This window comes from Colius striatus, chromosome 8, assembly GCF_028858725.1.
Source record: "Colius striatus isolate bColStr4 chromosome 8, bColStr4.1.hap1, whole genome shotgun sequence".
Taxonomy (NCBI): domain Eukaryota; kingdom Metazoa; phylum Chordata; class Aves; order Coliiformes; family Coliidae; genus Colius; species Colius striatus.
This window is the reverse complement of record NC_084766.1, coordinates 13,516,774-13,539,799: the sequence shown is the minus strand read 5'-3', so window position 1 is coordinate 13,539,799 and position 23,026 is coordinate 13,516,774. Positions and strand designations below refer to the sequence as shown.

Sequence of the window (23,026 nt, the reverse complement as noted above, 5' to 3'; positions counted from 1 at the left end):
TTTGTGCTCACTTCTTCCCAACCCAGGATATACGCAGCGGCGGTCGCCATCCCGGAGGGAGCACCCGAACTAACGGCACCCGGCTCTGCCGTTCCCGTGCCGCCCTCCAGCCGCACCGCGAGGTGCGCAGCGCCGCTCCGGCCTTCGCCGCCCCACCGTCATCCCCCTCCGCGCCCTGCGCGGGGCCCGCGCTCCGCCGCCACCCCGGGGCACGGCACCGGCGCTGACGTCACGCCGCGCCGCCCCTGCGTCGCCGGCCCCGACCACGAGGCCGCGAGCTGCCGGCGGGAGGCGCTTGGTGCGGCGGGCGCGCCGCGGCCCCGCCCGCAGAGCTGGCGCCTGCGCAGGAGCGGCGGCCGGGCCCTGCGACCGCGCCGCGCCTGGGCTGCTCACGCCCTCGCGGCGGCCGGAGGGTGCCTGCGGCGGGCGGGACCGGCTTGGGCGCGGCCTGGTGACGCGGAGGGGAGCGGAGCGCCTTGCCTCGCCTCCGGTGAGTTCCGCCGGGCCGTGGCGCGCCGCCGGACCACTGTGGAGCCGGGCGCTGCCGCCCTTCGGACGCGCGGGGTGGACGGGAAAGTGGACGGGGCCGCGCTCGGTCCGCGGGGCCCCACCGTGAGGCGGGTGGGACGGCGGCCGCGGGAGCCGGGCGGGGCGGGACGAGGCGGGGGGGAGCGGGGGGGGCAGGTGCGTGGCGGCCAGTGGGCCAGGCGGTTTTAGGACTGTTACGGGCGCCGCCGCTCAGCAGCCGCGGGGCTCGCTGCGGGGACCCCGGCGCCTCGCGCCGCCCTCGTTGGAACGGGCGGAGGCCTCGCTCCGGCCGCCGACCTGTGCTCGCCGGGGCCAGGGCCACCACCGCCCCGCCCGCTGCGCGGCCGCTCTCCGCACCCCAGCGGCGGCGCCCGGGGAGGCTGTGCCTGAGGGAGTGGAGCCGTTAAGCCGCCGCAGACTGACCGCGTTCGGCCGCCTGTCGGGGAACGCGGGCGGAGTCCCGCGGGAAGGGGCGGCCGAGGCGGGCGGCAGCTTGTGGGGCAGTCCTCGGGCGCTTTAAGAGCGCGTCAGGGTCCGTGCCCAGCACGGTTACTCGTCCCGCAACAGCCAGCAGAAGCCATCCAGAGTCTTTCCCTAGCTCCGTTACCTACTCTCTGCCAGTAGAAACATGAGCTAGCTGGTTTCCCTCGCGTTTTCTGTTTGATGTCCGCGTTGGACTGCTTTTGACGTCACACATGGTAGTATCCGGCAGCTGACAGCGTGAGCTGGCTTTCAGGACTATGGGGATAAAATACAGCCGTGATTTGAGATCAAAGTACAAAATTTCTGTGGCCTCTGACTCTTAAAACAAAAGCCCCCACCTTCAACGGAACTGCATATCCATTTCCGTAGAAAGGAGAACTTTTTGCCCCCCTTGAGATGGAGATAAATCTTGACTACGGAAACCTTGGAACTATAATCACGCATCTTTTCTAACTTCTTGTGTTGCAGGTTGAAGCTTGCATTGCAATCACTGCTACAGATGTGTGAAGTTTGCTGTTGCATAGCTATGTCTTAACTGAAGATGTCTTCATTTTGATGTCCCCTTCTGAATGTGGTAGGATATAGCTAGTGATAGCTAGGGAAGTATTTGATCATGCGTCAGCTCCCAAGATAGGTAAACAACATGCAATATATTTTAAGCTGCTTGACTGGTTTGGGAGGTCTTTTTTCTTTTTTAATGAGATCACAAAAAGAAGCATTTTGACATTTGCAGAGGAAAAATAGTTGAACCTGTTGTGCTGGCAAGAGTCTTGCCCTTCTTTGGTTTTTGTAACGCTTAGGTGTTAACCGATGGCTTGCTTCTCTGAGCAGTTTTATATTTAGGTGGTTTACACGTGTTATGACCCTGCAGAACGTAAAACCAAACACATTTGTAGTGCATTGTGTTCCACATTACGTTATTCATACTGACTTCAAAGTAACAGTCACAGATGAAAATTTATAGCAGTTTTGCAGCGTATTGCATTGATTTTTAAATTGCTCTGAAAACATTGAGGGAACTTATTGTTGCGCAAGTGTAGCATAAGTAATAGTGAAAACATTGTCAAATTCTTCATCATCCGCAACACTGGAAACGAAAGAGAAGCATAATATTTCTAAATAGATACAGAGCCTGTCAGCACAAATACTAGTAATTGCAATTTAGGCATTTGGGATGGGCATTTGCATGGGAGGGTTTGTGTCTCAGGGCTCAAGACTGAGGACTTGAGTTCCAGCTATTTTTTCAAATTGTAAGTTGAGTTGACTCATAGTTGTTTAAATGTAATGATTGACACATCATATTACTCTTCGTGTTGCATAACTGGATTGATTGGTGCTGACCAATTTTTTCCAAGCTGTGAGTCAAACATTTTTTGGGGGGGATGATCTTGAGGCTGTACACAGTGTTTTCTGGAGTCACGCAGCACCCAGCCTCTACAGTCTCCTTAAAAGATGTTTGAGGTCATTTCCACTGTCTATAATTGGTCTCAGCTTCCATTCATCTAGATCTGCATTAGGGATTGGAGAAGTTTTCCCAAGAATGATGTTTTAAATTGGTGAAACAAAGTTTTATAAAACTAAGGACTTGTAAATCTTAAAAGCTGTATTTGAAGTAGGAAGGAAAGCATTTTACTGCAGAATTCATGTCAATATCCTCCATGAAAGTAAATCACACTGTGAAAAATTGTTCAGTTTCAGTATATTGGTATGTAGAAAGTGAACTTGTGGATTACATGCTATGTAGGAGATAAACCTTAGGGACAATACTGAAAAAAACATCCATTTTCTTTGTTTTTTTGAACAGCTACGCAGAGGGGATATTGTAGACAAGTGAAGTTGGAAGATCTCGGTGATCGAGAGAAGCATAAACATGTTGTGTTGGGGAAATGCGTCTTTTGGACAACTTGGACTGGGTGGAATTGATGAAGAGATTGTTTTGGAACCCAGAAAAAGTGACTTTTTCTTAAATAAAAGAGTCAGAGACGTAGGATGTGGACTGAGACATACTGTTTTTGTCCTGGATGATGGGACTGTTTATACATGTGGATGCAATGATCTAGGACAACTAGGACATGAAAAAGCTAGAAAAAGACCTGGTAAGTTTATAAGTCAAGAATTGTGCAGAGTATATGTGGTTGTACATGTATTTTTCGTTTCATAATGCTACATTGAACCCAAGGTTGCCAGTGTGTATGTGTGCTGAATTGTGTGCACAGTAGCTTGTCCAAGAATGGGCATGTTTTTAACTTGAAAGGCATTCCTTTGCCTGGATGGCATCTTGTGAGGGTTGGAAGCAACCAGCTGTGAATGTGGCCATCACCCCATGTTTTTGCCTGATGTGCAGATCAACCATGGCACTATTTTTTTTTTTCCTTCAGCATGGAATTACTTTACCCAAGGCCACGAGAGACTTGGTGGCTGTTTTTAAAATCAGTGAGAGGTGACTTGCTTCAATACATGGATTAGCATGGTGCTGGATGTGTGGGTTTGGCTACTGGAATCTGGTAGAAATGTGTTTTTAATCATCTAATACGTGATGTAGAGCAGGTCTGATTAAAGCAATGTTGGCAATTATTTTTTCTTTAAGAACTAAAAATAAAACTGTTGATAGAAGACTTGTCACTCAGCATATGCAGTGCTACAGGAAGAGGGTCTGGAAAAGCCCAAAGTATGCAATGTAAAACTTCTTTGGGCTTTTTTTCTGCTTATCTATGTTACATGTGTGTTTTCTGCTTCCTGCTAGTGCAGCTCTGTAGCAGAAGTGGGTAAACATCTTGCAGGGACTGCAGAGGAGTGTGCACATGGGCTCCCTTCCGAGCTGTGCGTGAGTCATATCTGCGTGCTACTGAGAGACATGGAGCAGTGCTTCTGACAGTACTCAAAGCATAACATAAGCAGACTGAAAAGGCTTAGTAAGACTTTATTCTAATCATTGCTGTACCAATTGTACATGTTACTTGGCACAATAGTTGATACAAATATTTCAAATGGAAAGAAGGTGTTAGGCAGGATTTTAGTAGTTCTCCTTTATTCACAGTTTCTACTTGGTGCCAAGTAAAGATTTTTTTGATATGTGTGTGTAGATATTATGTAACTTTTTAGAGTAATTTGGACTTCTATTGGGAAACAGTAAGTGGATATTAAAACTGATAAACTCTAATCCTGTGCAAACATCTACTTCATGAACACGAATAGAAATTCAGCTTGTCAAACTCTGGGTACTTTTTACCTACTTTGAAAATGATGATGAATTTTCTTTGAAATCTAATAGTCACAACAGAAATATCTGACTTTTTCAATGTCCATGGTTTGGTTTTTTTAAACAGCAATGTATGAGCTTTCATATGTAATGGGCAAACACCTGTGAATCTTTTATAATGTGCTCAGACACTGCAGTTGTGAGGATTGTTATGTCCTTTCTTCTTCACTTATTTTTCATGTAGAGGTTACTGATCATGATCTAGGTGAACCTGCTTCTGCAGGGGGGTTGGACTAGATGGTCTCTAAAGGTCCCTTCCAACCCCTACCATTCTATGATTCTATGATGTTGAATGATCTAATGTCAAGTCATAACGTCAGGGTAACTTTACTTATGCAGTCCAAAGAGAACCGTCTTCACAAACGGATAGGTGCTCTTTTTTGAATGTATTTCTCCTAACTGGAGATAATTTTGTCACCGACTTCCATGCCACCAGTGGCACTGTGCAGCTGCGCTTTCCCTCTTGCCTCCCCACAGAGCTTTACTTGTGTAGATGTCCTTTAATCCATACTAGGCAAAGTCAGCTTGGCTAGTTCAGCAGCTGGTGAAGATAGTCTGAGCTAATCTTCATGCTGTTGGCAGAGACTGCAGAGCGTTTATGTGACCTCTTCCCCAGGCAGAGCTATGGAGGCTGTAATGGGCTGAATTGGGGTGGTAACCTCTTTAATCACACCAGCTGTACAAAAAAAACATAAGTCTGTTGCTTGTGTTACTTTATTTTGGAAATGGAGTGCCTGTTATCTTGCAGATGGTGTCAGCTACTGTTTTGAAATGGACTTACACTGTGTTTACAGTGTATGTTACATTGATGATCCACAGGTGCTTTCAGTGTTGTGCCATTCTTAGCCAGGAAGAGAATTAATGTGTTGGAAAACTGGGCATAAAATGTCCAGAAGACTTTTATTTAAGGAGGCTGTTGCAAATCTCAGCCTTAATGACAGACCATGATGATATTTTTCCACTTTATTATTGTTAGACTTCTGATCACAAATCGTAAGCACAAAACCAAGCTCTGAGTTGTTCCAAATGTATTCAATGGTATTCATACAGGCTACAGGAAAATCATAGATGTTTTAGTGTTTACTTTTCAGAGACATGCACTCTATATCTAGAAAAATTACTCTTTAGGATCTGTTTCTACAGTATTTTGCATTATAAAGAGAACATTGTGTAGACAATTGCAAAATGCAGTAGCTTTAGTGTTTGATTTGCCCTGCCTTGTTTTGCAGGCTTTTTTGTTAATAATGAATAGGTGAAGTTAATTTGCTGAGGTTGAACGTTTTCCTCTTACATAATGTCTACACATGTAGTCATTTGACAGTAATCTGTTTGACCTTAATGTTAATTGAGTTTCTGCACTCATTTTCAGATTACAAGATTAGGAGTAACCATTATGATCAAACCGCAGGTTTTGTCCACATCTGTATATTGCTCTGGATACAGTTGTTATTTGGTTACTTTGAGGTGTCAAATTTAACTTACTTCTCCTACAATAGCATGCTTATAATTTCAAATAAAAAATTTCTGGACTTATTTCTGTATCATTTCAATTGATATCTTGGGACTGAGTATAACTGTCTTTGACAGCACGAGCTTGGGTTTCTTTTTAAACTACTGCTAACTTTTTTATCTTCCTCTTTAGAGCATGTTGGTGCACTGGACGCCCAAAATATTGTAGCTGTATCATGTGGAGAAGCCCATACTCTAGCATTAAATGACAAGGGTCAAGTATATGCTTGGGGTCTAGCTACTGACGGACAGCTTGGCTTGCCAGGAACAGAGGAATGCATCAGAGTGCCCAGGTGAAAAATGATTACTGCATATTAGTTCATACTTTTTTAATAAAGTGCCTAAATCACATTGGTGGCGCTATCTTGCTGTTATAATGAAAACCACACATTAAAAGGTGTACTTCAGCTATGGCACTTGGAAGCTGCAGAGTTTCTTTTCTCGAACACTCAGCTTACGTGAGCAGTGTGTTACGAGCTCTCTTGGTTTACTTTGGTGTTGGGTTTTTGTTGTTTTTTTTTTAAATAATCATAAGCTAAAAATGAGAGTTATGTGGGACAAGTAGGATGAGTGTTTTAAGAATGTGAATGGGGATTGGTAACTACCATTTAAGAGAAGTTAAAGAGAAGTAGAATGGTAAACTTTCAAAACCAGTTGTAGGAGTACATATGAAGAAGGTGTGTTTGCTGTCTGGTCTGCTGTTGCTACCTCCAGTAGTAGAAGTAGTAGCAGTAGAAGTACCAGTAGGTACTTCTCTTCATATCCCCATTTTTTTTTTAGCTATGGTTAAATAATATACCTGCTAGTTATAAAAAGGAATGCCAGCCAAATTCACTTGCGTGTTTTCAGCGTGCTGTGAGCATTCCAGCTAGCTGAAGCCCACACTTTTGCTGTGATGAATAGGTTCACTGAAACCAGTGGAACTGTCTGTAGCAGTAGGTTTGCAAGGTGAAGGTTTTGGTTTTTGATTTTGTTTTTACATAGGAAAGAGATACACAAAAGCAACAATTCCTTGGAGTATTAGTAATTCATAACTTTACTGTAGCTTTTTCTGCCATATATATGAATCTGAAAGATAGAAATAACATTTTTTTTTTCTGTAGCCAATTTAAGAGCCCAAAGATCGTTTAGAAACTCCTGTTTTTTCTTATCAAAAGTTGAAAACATACTAGATTTAATGCACATTTATGTGTACTTCTCATTTTTCATTTTTTGGGAATATTGTGTAATACTTGATAGCTCTGTAAAGTGAAGCTTTGATTGAATTTAGTATTGGTAGAGACGAAAAATTTAGTGTTGAACTTGTAACAAAGTAATTCAGTCTTTGTATCTATTAACATGAAGAAGATTATAAAACCTTTTTTCTTTCATAAAGTGGAAAGAATAATTTTCTTCTTGTGTCTGATACTCATTTCCCCCATTCAGCTGTGTGACGTCTCATTCCTAGCACACAAACCTCCCTAATTCTTCATTATGATCTTTTACTGACTTTATTAAATGTAAAGTAAGGCCGAATTTCTTCTTTAAAGTGTTAGAATAGAAGCAGCTTTGACTCAAAACTTACCTAAATAGCTTCTAATTGAAGTTAAGAGATTTAAGTAAGTTTCATATATACTTCAGTGAAAAGGAATAACTTTTTTCATGTTACCCTTTGCTGTGACTTGATATTTCATACCATGACCTAGTAGCTTAATACTTCCTTTGTTTTCTTACCTCACTAGAAATATTAAAAGCTTATCAGAGATCCAGATTGTTCAAGTTGCTTGTGGTTACTATCACTCACTAGCACTCTCAAAAGGTAAGCCAAATTCTAAAGTCTTGTGCGATTTCTTACCAGGTAGTCCTAAAGGTTTCAATATTTATCGTTTTTAAAGAGGAAATGTTTTAAAATATGCCACTAATTAACAAAGATGGGATTTCAGATTGGTAGGGGGTGTGTAATTTAATGGTGTAAGGTTGAATTTAAAAAGTAAACGTACAAACAAGTGTTGTGATGTTCTGCTTTTTTTTCCTCACACTTTTTAAACTTTTTTTTCCCCATCTTCCTGTCATGTAACTTCTTAATTTTTATATCTCTCCTTTTCTTGATCTTGTGGGGTTTTTTTTAACCTGCTAGCATTCTGCTTTGTCACTAGTCTGGTTTAAGTTGTGTCTTCAAGTTACTGAGTCTTTCAGGCAATTACTTCCTTGTCTGCTTTTCTACTGCAAAGCCTCTCTTTTTTTGGTGGTTCTGTAGTTAAAGTATCATGTCACATTATAACCCATCTCTTCAAAGGTTTAAATATCTGTCTTCAAAACTGGCTGGAGCTATGAGAACACACTTAGTTGGTCTGATTTGTGTTAGTGTTGCATGTCTAGTTAGTATAGCTCTCTGGAAATTAATATGAATTGAAATTTACTGTTCATTTAATTAATTGATGAATATTAATTGTATATTGAATTTTTTCCTTGTTTTTTTTTCCTTTACTGGTTTATACTGACCATATGTGCCTTGATACTGTACATGACTTCATGGGCTCATACTGAGTGTTTTCTGTGCTAGGCAACTTTACAACCTCGTGAGATTCCTTTTCTTTTCAGGGTGAGCAGACGAGATTTACAGATAACCCTTTGCTTGGGTTAAGATCTGCAGTAGAATGTGGGGAGTATCAGAATTGTGCTGTTAAGTGTTCTGTTGCTCAGAGATGCAAGAATATAATAGTAGTTTGTAATGTAAAATTCACTCAGTTTTTAAAGAGTGACAAGCTTCAAAAACAGTGTCACTGTCCTTTTGCCAAGTCCTAGATTTGCAGCTCTATGCTTCTGTTCTTCACATGCATTGTAGGGTTGATTTTTTATTATGTTCTTATTTTTGTTTTTTCTGGTTGTGAGAGAACCTGCTGGATGTTAGCAAGGTTATGGCCTTAAACTGATCCACACAGGGAGGAAAATGGAATGAACTTACTTGAATCTGGCATTTTTGAGAGGAGACTTTGTAGTATTTTTAGTTCTATATGTGGGACATTGATCAAGTGGATTCGTTCATGTGATTATAAATGTTTGGTGCAGGATTCTTTGGTGTTAGGAAGATTGTTGCACAGAAGTGGTGGTTTGTTTGGATTTTTTTTTTGCCTGGTTGGTTTTGATTTGACTTGGCTTTTTTTAATTGTTACTGTTTAAATATACCGGTGTCTTGGATTCTACTTATTTCCCAGGGGATAGGTTTCATTGTTTTCCATCTTGATAAAACTGTTGCTAGAAAAAGAGGTAGGAGAGACACAGGAAATGTTCCTGTTTGGAGGTAGCATTACTGTTTGAAAGACATCACATCAGCAAAATCAAAATATCTTTGTGATTAGGTGTTGATCTTTAGGATAGTAAATACTTTAGCAAAATGTTGATCATTCAATAGAAGATTTTATTTTGAGGGCCATCTGAACATAAACAGCTCTCTGATTTGTGATTCTTCACAATATTTTTTTTTTCTTTATCAAGCATCCAGTGATGTTACAAACTTTGTACTTCAGTGGTCATATCATTAATACAATGTTTAAAAGTTTATAATATATATGCTGCTTAAATTGTATGTGAAAATATTGTTACTGTAGAAAAGCTTAAATGAGCCTTGTGATTGGCAATTGGAAATTTTCGTGTGACTAGTATGCAATAGCAACAAGATCTCTGTGTGCAGTTATGTGTAATAGTGGAAGTCCCAATGGAACAACATCTTGCTTTGTAATAACCAAACTCAACCAACATTATTGAAACAGGAATATTAAGAGTAGAATGGAGTGTTTTAAATGTGATTTTTAGATACTGTCAGTCTGATCAAATATTTGAGTTGAGTGCCTGCAAACAACATGAGAATGCTTAGCCTCAAAAGTGAGTAATTTATATGCATTTTTGAGCTCAAAAATATTTGAAGACTGTCTAACTTTTAGCTTCTTAGAGTAAGTAATTGTATTGATTATATTTCTTGTTTTGGTTGTGTGTGGCTTTTTTTCCCATTAAACAGGAAGTGAAGTGTTTTCCTGGGGACAAAATAAATATGGCCAGCTGGGCTTAGGTTACGAGTACAAAAAACAAAACTCGCCACAAGTGATTAAATCTCTGCTGGGAATCCCTTTTGCACAGATCGCAGCAGGAGGAGCTCATAGTTTTGTACTAACTCTTTCTGGAGCCATTTTTGGATGGGGCCGCAACAAATTTGGGCAGCTGGGTCTTAATGATGAGAATGGTACGTAAACAATACTTCAATAAAATTTCATGCTGAAGGTCTTGGTTTGTAATCTAAAACAGCAGCGTTCCTAGAAAGGTAGCAGAGACAAGAAACCTTTGTTGAACATTGCTGGAGAGTGCTGGTGTCGTGAGATTGCATAAGGAAGACAGGTTTTTTTTTCCCTTCAGCTGTTAGTAATGAAAATTCTGATGGTGTTATTTTGAAATTGTAGCCTGCTCGACTTGTTTTCTTCCCTTGTTCTAGATTTTTCTGTGACTTAAACTCTGAATGGGATTGAATTAAGATATTGTGCAGTAGTTACAGTTCAAACTGAATTTTAGGTAGAGGAATTGCTTGACCAGTAATCTAGCAAAGCTATTTCCTTGTCCTTAGTAGGAACATTTAAGGCATCTTCATTGTTTTAGAACCCTGTGGGTATCTACCTTTCTTGGGCCACTTTTGATAATCATTCACAAATTTCAGCTAACCACAGAATTTCCTCTACTGGGGTGTTGATACTCATTAACAATTTCAAGCATGTGTTTAGGTTAGACAAAAAAAATTGTTTCTTTCTAGCTTTGTTACACACACACTATCTGCACACAGGGCTCCAAGATGGGAATACCTGCTGTCAGATACCTGTAATACACAGTTTAGTATAGACCAGTCTATTTTCATGAATTGAGATTTTTCTCACAGGTTCATTGTGTCAGCACCATTTAAGAGAAGGGAGAACATGTTGTAGTTAAACTTAATATCTCAATTAGCACTTTAAATCTGGTCATGCTCACGTGGCATGAGAACTACATATACTTTTCAGAGATCAAATTTTCACAGGAGACTTCAGTTTCGTCTCCATGTTGTTGCTTGGAATACGTATGACCCCTGTTGTTTGTATAGCATCACTTTTCAGTAAAATTCCTTTTTATTCCTTGATATGTCTTCCTGGCATCTTAGTGTACCTGACAAATTTTAAGACATTGACATTAACATTACAAAAAATTGTCTTCATGCAACTGGATGACAAAGTTGATTTGTTCTGGTGATGGAGGGAAGTTTGTTATGCTTCCTAATTGTCCAGTGTTCCATTGTGTTACATGTTTGGTAATATTCAGCTGTGGCCAACTGATACCAATTTTTAGGAACACTTTAAAAACATGAAGCACACAACTCAAAACAACTGTCATTTGTTTTCTCATTTTTTTTCTAACCTACTGTTGCATATTTCATGATTTATGTTTTGACATAGGATGCTAGTGAAATCCAGGTTATTTGCTACAAAGTATTTCAGTATAGTACCGTCCCCCGTTTATGTGATAACAAATTTGAAGTGCTTGTTTGACTTGAATCAAATTAGAAGAATTGAGCAAAACTCTGTTTTCTGATTTTATTTTTCTATTCTCACAATAAGCCATCTACTGCTAAATTAAACCTTTCAGACAGGTACTTTCCTACGCTGCTAAAGTCACTGAGGACTCAGAAGGTTGTTCATATATGTTGTGGAGAAGATCATACTGCTGCCCTTACAAAGGTATAGTATTGAAAGATATGTGTATATGTTGCTTTTCTAGTATTTTCAGGAGAAGATGCTACCTGAGTAAGAAATAATAAACAAAATTCTGCATAAAATGTTATCAAAGTTTATTGGATGAAGTTGAGGAAACAGTGGAAGAATGGTTAAATATTTTAAAAAACCTTACCAAATACAGGAGCTCTTTCAGTGGTTTAATATTTTTCTCAGATTTGGTGAAACTGAGCATATAAAATACAGCATTCCTCATATGACAGTGCATGTTGTGTTATTAAAGTTATGCAGATATTGATATTTACATCAGTGTATCCTAAAGAGATTAGCTTTTTTCTGACTGTAGTGCCCGTAGCAGTGCAGTTATCACTGATGAGACCAAGTTAATTTTTAATTTAAACTAAATGCTGAGGGGATTCCTGTGTATGAACAGAGGAGGAAATACAAGAGGCTCATAGGTCAAGATAAGGACAGGAAGATAACTCAGCAGTTACTGTTGGGGCAAAACTGACTTGACTTCGGGAAACTAATTTAACTTCTTAACAATGAGAAGTCAGAGTAGGGTAATGAGGAATAAAACTGAATCTTAAGCCACCTTCTTCCCAAGTCCCCTCTTCTTCCTGGTCTCAGCTTCACTCACGCCTTCTCTGCCTCCTCTCCCCGCATGGTACAGAGTTACAGGGAGTGAGCATTGTGGTCAGTGCATGACATGTCTCTGCTGCTCGTTCCTCCTCCCTTCCTTCACTTGTAGCAGTGTGAGGTCCCTCCCACAGGAGACAATCCTCCACTTCTTCAGTGGAGATCCTTCCCATGGGCTGCAGTTTAGAAACTCCACGCTTGTGCTGGTATTCCTCTCTCCACGGGTTCCCAGGTCCTGCCAGGAGCCTACTCTGGTTTGGGCTTCCCACAGGGTCACAGCCTCCCTCGGGAGCGAGGTCCTGCCCAGGCTGCAGATGGATCACTACCCACTGTGGCCTCCATGGCTGCAGGAGAATAGCTTCTCTGGTACCTGGGCACTTCCTCCCTCTCCTTCACTGACTTTAATGTCTGCAGACTTGTTGCTCTCACACATTCTCCCTCCTCTCTTCCATCTGCTGTTGCTCAGCAGTTATTTACATACCATTGGCAAACCAGTAGAAGAAATTGAAGATTTACATAAGTCAATAGTAAGTACTGTACTGTGAGGTTCTACAAAAAGTTGGTTGTTTATTTCAAGGCTGATTGGGCAAAAAGCATGTGTTCTGTGTCGGTGCAGCTAGTGAGTACACAGGTATAAGAATTGATTAAAATAGAGAGGAGGAGTGTGTCAGATAGCCAACAGGCATGTAGAAGGCAAAATGCATTATTTGGAGTCACATTTTTAAACTTCTAAACTTACTTGGAAACTTCTAGGACCAATGTAGAACATATAATGCAAGTGCTCTCACCAGTGAATATAAGAATAGCGTCTTTCAGGTATCAAGTGATGCTAAGTACCTTGATTTTTTAATGAGTAAAATAATACATACATGTCTTACTTTAAATAATTGTCTTCTGTACTCTTCTGCCTTTTGATAGTTGGATTAGATTTCAACGTTTAGATATAAATCAATATGTATTAAAATTTTGACATTTCCCATTCATCACTCTCAATAAACAGAATGTTTTGGGTTTACTGCTGACAACAGCAGAGAACAGTCCTGGCTGATTAAGATTTGGGCAAATGACTAAATATCTGTTTCATGTCTAAATCTGTTGAATTCAGAATGTTGTTGTGGAAGACATTAGAATTTTGAGAGTAGCTACTTTAAATCTTTTATTTCTGAAGAAAAAATAAACCTGTGTTTGCTTACTTTTGGAAAATACATGGGGTTTTTTACAGTGTTAGTTCGAATTTTTACACTAAAGCAAGTAAGAAGGTTATTAGATAGTAACAGGACAAGGGGTAATGGGATGAAGCTGGAACACAAAAAGTTCCACTTAAACATAAGAAAAAACTATTTCACTGTTGAGGTGAGGGAGCCCTGGCACAGGCTGCCCAGAGGGGTTGTGCAGTCTCCTTCCTTGGAGGTCTTCAAGACTCGCCTGGACATGTTCCTATGTGACCTGATCTAGGCAAACCTGCTTCTGCAGGGGGATTGGACTAGATGATCTCTAAAGATCTCTTCCAACCCTGCCATTCTTTGATTCTATGATTGTATTTTGAAGAATATGATCTACCTAAGTGTGGTTGTACTTTCGTTACTAATACACAATTTTCTACAAAGGAAAAGGCCGATCGCAAACAATTGCTGTTTGTCCTTAAAATATTCTCTTGCTTTGACTGAAAAAGATGTGACAACTTCGTAATCCTGAAATTGATATTGGATGTGTTGTATGGGCCTATTTAGGTCACCCCTTTGTATAGCTCCCTTTTGCTGTGCATGACAGGCCTTGCAGAAGGATCTTGGCTCATCTTTTGTAGACAGTACTGTGTGTATGTGCAAGCCTTCGAGTCCTTCTGAAATTCAGAGAAACCTGTCACTGTTCGTTATCCTGATTCAGTGAATGAGGCTGTTGGTTTATCTCAGCGGACGCTGCCATTTTAATGTTGGTTTCCAGCAGAGGTCCAGTCTGATGCAGAGTAGGATTGAAAGAAACAGCTTTACAGTTTCAAAGCATTTGGAAAGTTTCAAAGTTGTTGTAAGGTAATTTGTATAACTTCTGAAAATGTTTCTGATTTAATGATCTTTCATTGAAGTTTTTGGTTAATTTCTTGATTAAGTTAATCAAAAACACCTTTGAAAATGACTTGCCTTACAACTATGTTGAAATTTTCTGGTTTCCTATGCTTTCAAATAACGAAGCTGACTTTCAGTCATACTCTGCATCATCTGCCTGAGGAGGGCAGCTTCCTATTTGGTAATTGCTTCAGAATTTGTGTTCAGGATCTAAAAGCCAAAGTATACTTTCTTTTAATAGTCTGAGTTTATATACTGTTGTAGTTCATCAAGAAAACTGGAAAAGAGGCAAAACAAGGATTATTATCTATTAATGACACAAATTAATGGCAGCACTATTGTGTAATAATGTGGAGATTACAGGAAGGCAGTTTAACACAAATAAGGTAAAACTTAATAACTATGCCATGTTCTCATAACTGCAGTTAACTTGTGACCCTTCTGTGTGTCAGGGCCCTCTTTTGCATGTATATTTTGTTCCTCCTTTCCCCACAATTCCAAAATCACCAGACAAGGAGGTTTATTAAAGCCCTCTTTCTGTTAAGTTTCTTATTCTGAGATATACTGTCATTTTAATGGAAATGGTTTATTTGTTTAGGAAGGTGGGGTTTTTACATTTGGAGCTGGAGGCTATGGTCAGTTGGGTCATAACTCTACCAGCCATGAGATAAACCCAAGGAAGGTTTTTGAACTTATGGGAAGCGTTGTCACACAAATCACTTGTGGCAGGTAAGCTCTATTCTGCACTACGTATCTTATAAGTAACTTGTTTTATACAAAACTTCATATGTATTGCAGTGTGAAGTAGTTTTTTTCATACCTGTTGTGGTTAGGGATCTCAAGATGATCTTTAACAACTCTAGAGACTTTACTGGGATTTTAAAAACATGCAATAGAGGAACTAAAGGAAGTTACTCTACTTGAGAGGCTCTGATTTTTCTAGACTGAAGTGTGAATAACCAGTGTGAAGGTGTTGTTTATTGCTGTCACTTTATCATTTCCTGCTAAAAGAACAGTGTGTTTGGGGTATGTGAGCAGCACTGAGGATCAGGATAAAATCTGGAAACTCTTTAACTTGTTTTGTGAAATACCCATAATGCTGTACAGCACTTCAGTTCCTAGTGGGGTTTTATTGTATATGTTGTAACAGCACCTAAAAAGTTGGAAAAATTCCCAGCACACGTGAAAATGCTCCTGTCTAAAGAATTACATTCTAGGAGGGAGACAGCACTTTTTAAAGAGATGAACACACTTTGTTATTTGGGTTAAAGGATGTAAATATAAACCTATCTTTCAACAGCCTGATTGACATTTAGTGGACCCGTTCCCTTTTTTACATAAATTCAATGCTAGTTCTTCCCAGACTCGTGACAGGAGAGGGAAGAGTAGGAGGGGAAAGGAGTTGCAGCCACTCTGGTGGAAACTTGAAATGTCTGAGTGTCTAGGGCTATGCTCTAAAGATCAGAGTGTGGCTAAGCAGGAGTTCTAGGCAGAGCCTGGTATATCCGTTCCATTAACTTTTCCAAGCAAATGGAATGTTGCCTATTGGAGTATAAATGGAGTATCACCAGTAGAGGACTGGAGTGCTTGATACTCTGGGACCTTTAATATGCTGTTTAACACAATTCTTAGGCTGACCTGCATGTTAAAACGCTTAGGTTTTTGTTACTGAATTTCGTTTGCCCTAGGCAGCACACCACTGCGTTTGTTCCTTCATCTGGAAGAATTTATTCTTTTGGACTCGGAGGTAATGGGCAATTAGGTACAGGAACAACCAGTAACAGGAAAAGTCCCTTCACAGTCAAAGGAAACTGGCTTCCTTACAGTACTCAATGCCCGATGACCACAGGTAAGCAACATCTGGCATATTTACTTCTTGGATTCTTGTTCCTTTATAATGTCTTCAAAATCTTGAGATTTAAAGTAAATACAAGCTATAAGCACTTTCTTTTGAAGTTTTCACCGTGCTCTATTCCCTAAGGTCCTCCTGTAGGAAATAACATGCTTACTTGTGCTGTTGAGTTAGGCCCTTTATTAGCACCAGACCTGAAACTTCAAGCTGTTAGCATTTCCCTCATTTAAAGATCGTCTTAGCTATTGTATTGCTTCATTGAGGTTATGTAACAAAGAAACCTTTTTCTAATGGAGTGTTGATTACAGTGTCTTACTCATTTCTCAAATCCACATTTTCACAGTTGCCTGGTTTTTATTCCTATTGCAGACAGTGAAGAGTGGTATTGTGTGAAGAGAATTTTCTCTGGTGGGGACCAAAGTTTTGCTCACTACTTCTATCCACAGGTAACAAATTAAATACAATTTAGTTCCAAAGTCTGTAAGTTTTAATTTTTCTGATGTATTTTAAAAGATGCATGACTACGTTGTAACATTGATTAGAGCAGGCTCAAAACTTGTCTATTAAAAACTCCTTTCTTAAACTTGCTCATGTGCAATTTTCATAATTGCAGAAATAGATTCTGACTGACTAATTGAGGTGAACTGGAGACTGTATGAATGCAGTTACTGTGCTTGTTCTGTACAAAGAGTATTAGCAATAGCTGAACTTTGATGCTGCAAAAATATCCCTTTTAGTACTCTTTAGTTTGGTAATTTGTATTGAATTCTTTCAAAGTTATGAGAGTACTGTACTCCAGGGACTTGTGTGTCCTTGCCAGTTAAGGGGTTTCAGCCAAAATCTGTTTGTTTTCTCAAGTTAGTTTTTGGGCAGCTCAGCTGCCTGAGTTTGTTCTTCCTGGGTTTAAATGTCGCCTTGGCTGGACACAAGAGGGTTTCTCATCAAGATCCTGTAGGACAGGATTGGAAGTACTGATTTTAGGCAACAGCTAGTCATCATTATACTGAGTCAGCTATGTTGTCGATCTGCATGCTCAAGAGAAATATGTTTCTTTTTACTAGTTTAATCTTATTTTTCATGCTGTTGACCATCTCTTTTTGAACCAATGCCCTTGCTCAAAACAGTGGTCTTGAATTCTGATCCTCTCAACTCTTAGAAATCTCCCTGGAATTCATCTGATATGAGCAGCACATCAAAATGCAGCTCATCTGATGATGCAGTAAATGTTCAGAGAAACATGATTCATTCTCAGAGGAGTCTGATGGCTCTGGAGTGGGAGAGCAGCTGTCCAAAGGGCTGTTTTTCTGTATGCTCATGGCTCGGCAGAGAACTAAATGCCTCATAGTGACTAGGGAAAAGAGGTGCTTGCTACTCATATCTACAGCTTACTTAATGTTTGTCATATAGAAAAGCACTGTATATTTAGGGAGTTGGACGTTAGGTAAGCTGTGGTGTGAGTTTTAACCCGCTGATCTAGATGTTATTGGTGTATGCTCTGCTTTCATAGTGAAAGCAGAACTGCTATCATAGCAGCAAATTTCACAGCAGTAATCTGGGTAGGCAAATTGTCAGTCAATGAAGAGATGAAGAGCATAACCACAGGACTGATTTTTCTGGAAGTCAATTTGGTATGCCTGATTCTTTATACTTTCTTGAAAATTTAGAACATGGTGCCACCAGATGATTTTAGGTATCCTGACTTGTTGAAGCAGATCTGGACTGTGAATGAAACATTTATTCAAAGATTGCTGACTTTCCCATCAGGAAGACTGCCTGTAGAGATAGCTAAGTAAGTGATGTTGAGGAAAGAAGCTGTCTTTCATAATTTTCTTTACAAGTTGGGCATTAATGGGGTTTTGTACATACATAGAAAAGCTATTTTTAATTACTAGTTTTATTATGTGCAGAGCTTTTCCTGTACTTTCATTATCGTGCTTTTCAAGTAGTTTAGACCCTTTAGTCTGTGTCATATCTGTCACAGTTTGAATGACTATACAAGATTAAGGATATAGTTGCACTTTGAAATATAACAGTACACATAAAGGAATATGAGAACAACTCAGATTATCATATAAGATTATTGCTTCTACTTTAATAAAGGAGGAGGCCACAAAATTAAAAACTGATTCCAAGACTTGTTTTGATTTGAGTATTGAATGGAAGATTTATCTAGTGTTGTTTAGTCATCTTAAAGTCAGAGTTCCATCGTTTGTATAATGTTTTTTTTTTCTTGCAAATGCTTATTTGTGAAAAGAAAACAAAATGTAACTTACTTCATATGAACAATTTCAGTGAAATTGATGGAACATTCTCCTCAGCTGGGTGCCTGAACGGGAGCTTTTTGGCTTTGAGGTGAGTGGTCAGGTTTTTAAAGAAGTCTTCCTGCAAGTGGAATTAATGGTGGCTGCCTTCCCGGTGTCTCTCTGTTTCAACTGTAACACCTCTCCCAGAATTTCCTTATCTTACTGTTCCTCTGATAATTGCAGTTTAACCTTCTGTCTCTTTTACTGTCATGTGGTTTGTCAGCTGGCCCAAATGCAATGTGTCTCCTGCCAGTCTTTGAAGTGTGTGCTGTCTAATTGCTACCACGTCAGCTAGCAAAACTCATTACTTCTCAGCTGCAGGTTGTATATAGCTCAAGGGAATATATTGCACAGGCTGGTTTAGATACTAGTGTTTTTACATAGTTGTTTTGCAATTAGAGGTAATTTTTTTTCTAGTTGCTTCAAAAGTCATATAAGAAATGGGAGTCTGATGCTGTGATCTCTCATGTTTTAACTCCTTAGTTAGTAGGGCTAAAAATTCAAGGTGGGGAAAAAGCAAGTGGCTGAGAATAAGGGATTCTGTCTTCTTCTCTGTATTTGGTTTGTTTTTTTTTTCTTTCTGCAGCAATGATGATCACTACAAAACCAGCGCCAGATTCTCAGGGGTTGATATGAATGCTGCTAGACTACTATTTCACAAGCTTATACAGCCTGACCATGCTCATATATCACAGCAGGTTTGTACTGCTTATTTTCCCTATATTTGGGATTATCTGTTGTTGTTGCAGCTGTCTAGAAATACTACTATTAGACTTGCTCTGACCCTTTTTAATAACTTTCTTTACTCAATATTTATGAACTGCAAATACGTAAAATGGTATTGTGTTGTGACAGGTAACACAGCGTATTTTATGGTTAATGTACTTTAACTGTACAGTAGTCAAATTTGAAGTCTTGATGATTGTTTTCTAGATTGTTTCTCAATATTTTATCTAGGTGGACATTTGTTTAAATTCACAATTGCATTAAAATAAAATTTTATGATGTTCTGTAGGTGGCAGCTAGTTTGGAAAAGAACCTTATTCCCAAGTTGACCAGCTCCTTACCAGATGTTGAAGCTTTGAGGCTGTATCTCACTCTACCAGAATGCCCACTGATGAGTGATGCAAACAATTTCACAACGTTAGCTATTCCTTTTGGAACAGCTATTCTGAACCTAGAAAAAGCTCCTCAGAAAGTTCTTGGTAAGAAACTGAATTCTTTGCTGTTACAACTAAGGTAGAAATTCTATCAGTGAAGGCATGTTCTCAGCAAGACCTACTGTGCTTTAACAGTTCTATAGAATTACCCAATCAGAAAGTTACAGGTTAATGTTGCTTGATATGTAAGAAAACACATCTTCTGTTGCTTCTGGGTGAGTTATCTGGCCCATCTGTATGACTTCATCTGATATTGTAATTTTAGGACTGCTTCCATTTGGAAGGAATTAAACTGTGTAGTTCAGTGTATTTGATATGTGTTTTCACGCTTTAAAGTGAAAATTATGGTCAGACAGCTGACAAGTTCTAAGCAATTCACAGAAGTGTTGCAGAGCAGATGTTAAATTGTCTGTCTTTTGACTGCTTTGTTACTTCGGAGCGGTTCATGTTTTCTCACTGATCCTAAGATGAGATCTTCAAAAAGGCAGCTCAGAACAGCTCTCTTTTTTTTTTTTTTTTTAACTATACTTCCTTATGCCATTTTATTGTGACCCATGTCACCTAAAATTCAGTTTAAACAATGGAGGTTTCAGAGTATTTCCTTTTTAATGGGTATCTTTTCTTCTTCTGCAATTATCTTTTCCCTTGTTAACCCATCTCTTATGTTTTTAAGTAGTTTTGGTGAAGGTAAAGAGCTTGTCTGCTGTAAAGCAAGCTGATAGTTTCTTTGAATGATGATCTTTTTCTTTGCTTGTTGAAGTCAAGGTGTCAGGGTTTGAGCCATCTGTTTTTATGTGAAAATGTTATTTCTCAATACTGTCATGTGCTCTGGATAAACAGACTTCATTTAGAGTGTTGGTGTGTAACGATGGAGCATTTGAACAGAGGTTTCATTATTTATACACCAGAGTAGTTTGCTGTTTAAAAGTCTGCAACATGCTCTTACTCTGTTAAACCTTGAGAATTTTTTGAGTGTCTTTGGTAACAGGCAAATACGCTTTCTAGCAGAACAGTTTTGAGTTGAAGGGATAGCATGGCATAATGTTGTAGTGGCAAGTGTTAAGTCTGTGTTCACTATTTGTTGTCAGAAAACTGGTGGTCTGTACTTGAACCTCCATTGTTCCTCAAGATAGTGGAACTCTACAAGGATGTCGTCGTCCACCTTTTGAAGTTGTGCAAGATTGGCATTCCGGCTTCTGAAAGAAGAATACTTACCAATTTTCTACACACGGCTTTCAGAGTTCTGGAAATATTGCATAGAGTATGTTTACATCAATTTTAACCAATTACTTACCTGTTTTTGTCAGCATCTGTGTGCTGTGTAGTTGTTAAAAAAAGATAAGTTACTAAAGAGTTTTAAATACTTAAGACTTGCATCTGCAGAGATATCTTCAGGTGTTCCATCTGGAACTATGAACCATTGGAATTATGGATTCCAATCCGACATGGTGATGGAATTGCCTGTTTTCTTGGAAAGAGACAGACCCAGTCACACAGAATCACAGAATCTGAAGGGTTGGAAGGGACCTCGAAAGATCTAGTCCAACTCCTCTGCCAGAGCAGGCATTTGTGGGGGTCTATTGGAAAGAATTGCCTCTCTAACTTGAAATGATAGCAAAAAAAAGTCACAAATGGAAGATAAGAGCAAGATGTATTTTGAGTAAGAAAAACCTTCACAGTTTTATCAAGACAAACTTGTTTTTCCTGATTGGTTTGTTCAGTTTGCTGTTGTTGTAACTTTGTTCATAAAAAGTAATAAATTTATGAACGTTGAACAAAAATAGCCCAGATCATTTGGAGTAACCAGACTGTGCGTATTAGTGTATTATCTAATTGCTGATGAGGTTTTCCCTCCCACCCCCTACTATTTTTCCCCTGTAGTTTATTCAGGTCCTATGGCATTTTGTGTTTATATGCCAAAAGAACATTTTAGGCAATTCTTAAGGTGCTGGTCAAGTACTGTATTTGTACAATCTAGCAAAATGGGCACAGATATCTAAATTGGACCTTTCTGTGCTATATCCAGCAGCCTTCTTCCTCAGGTTGTCAGAAAGAACAGTCAAGATTTCTGCTTTGGAATTTGAAATTTGTATGCTATGGTTTGCTCAATTTTTCTTTATTCTTCAGAGACACCATCAAGCTAAGGCTGAGAGACTGTTTAGGATCTATCTTGTATTAGAAGTGCAAGATGTCTGTTGCCGAGTCCCATATGGAAAGCTGCTGGTGTATAATAAATGGTTGTTTAGGCTTGCAGTAGATGTAAATCTTAACAACTGAAGTTAATCTTAAAATCTTAATGTGGCTGTCCTAGAGTTGAAACCCAACATTGACTAATAGGGCCCTACATTGTAGGAAGCCTACCATTCTATGATTCTATGAAGAGTTAAATTTGCATGTACCCTGCTGCCCAACTGTTGATATTGGTAGGGTCTTAGTTCAGTCAATACAAGCTAATTATTAAAAGGAAATTGAATTATCTGTTTGGCAAGGCAGAATTGAGTATCTTGTTTTGGCAGTTTATGGTGCCAAAAAGTCCTTGGGAAAAGAAATGTGTGCTAGGAAAGTAAGGATGCTTCTGGATTAAAATGATACCGTAGAGACAAGCGTTTGTATGGAGTTATTTTTCCACATGTCTCTCTCTAAGCTTCAATTTTTAAAATAGAAACTGTTCCTCTGATAGTGGGTAATAGAGAGAGTATTCATACTGTAATTAAGAGGAGAGATTTTGAATCCATTTCTTAAAGTTGTGCAAATACAGGAACAAGTGTTCGTTCCATTGTACACATGAATATGTATATTCCTTACTGTACCCGTGAGATCATGTGATGTTTCAGAGTGCCAGTGTTGTGTTCTGTGATGCTGTATGCTCAGTAAATCTTATTTTTCTTTGCTTCCTTGATGCTATTGTGAATAATCCATGTGTCTCTGTCTTTTAACATTGTTTGCATTCTTGTAGGCACTGTTGTTTTTCAATAATTGCTTTAGTAGTTGGGTATCTGTGGCTGGTGTATCACATGCTTGAAAAACAAGAAAAATGTCCTTTTGGAAACTAATACAAGATGCTAATATAAAACAAAATTGTACTTCTTTAGGTGAATGAAAGAGGACAAATTATACAGTATGACAGATTTTACATTCATGAGATACAAGATTTGATAGATATCAGAAATGACTACGTCAGCTGGGTCCAGCAGCAGGTATTTGGAATGGTAAGTTGTGTTGATTTGTATTGAAGGCTTTTGTGGATTCCTGTCCCCCCCGTGGTTTTTTTGTTTGTTTTGTGCCTTTAGAGAAGCCTGTAGCTTCTATAAATATGGGCACTTTCTTTTTATAAAAACAACTTTGCAGATCACTGATGCTCAACAGACTCATGTCAGGTACTAAGGCAGAGTTGTTAAATAGATTTGCTTGTAGAGTGTCATTCCTAGGACTGCCACTGTTGAATACTTCAGCAGTTAAAAAGTGATTTAGAATGCTGTCACTTGAGACTTGCTGTGTCAAAAAAGTTAG

The 23,026-nt window shown here is 39.4% G+C and overlaps 1 protein-coding gene across 4 annotated transcripts in view; it reads left to right on the top strand.

Moving 5' to 3' along the window:
• Positions 1–386: 386 nt before the first annotated feature.
• The window catches only part of HERC4 (HECT and RLD domain containing E3 ubiquitin protein ligase 4), a 34,482-nt gene continuing 11,842 nt past the window's right edge, over positions 387–23,026 (top strand). For 2 of the 4 annotated variants that reach the window (XM_062000745.1, XM_062000741.1), the window contains exons 1-16: positions 387–490; positions 1,480–1,585; positions 2,816–3,107; positions 5,913–6,072; positions 7,501–7,577; positions 9,774–9,995; positions 11,417–11,508; positions 14,800–14,930; positions 15,890–16,050; positions 16,423–16,499; positions 17,718–17,842; positions 18,346–18,405; positions 18,943–19,054; positions 19,372–19,561; positions 20,605–20,777; positions 22,609–22,725. In XM_062000745.1, coding sequence (XP_061856729.1) covers positions 2,882–3,107; positions 5,913–6,072; positions 7,501–7,577; positions 9,774–9,995; positions 11,417–11,508; positions 14,800–14,930; positions 15,890–16,050; positions 16,423–16,499; positions 17,718–17,842; positions 18,346–18,405; positions 18,943–19,054; positions 19,372–19,561; positions 20,605–20,777; positions 22,609–22,725 — 1,923 coding nt within the window. In that variant the 5' untranslated portion in view covers positions 387–490; positions 1,480–1,585; positions 2,816–2,881. The other 2 variants (XM_062000742.1, XM_062000744.1) reach the window with 2 other exon arrangements.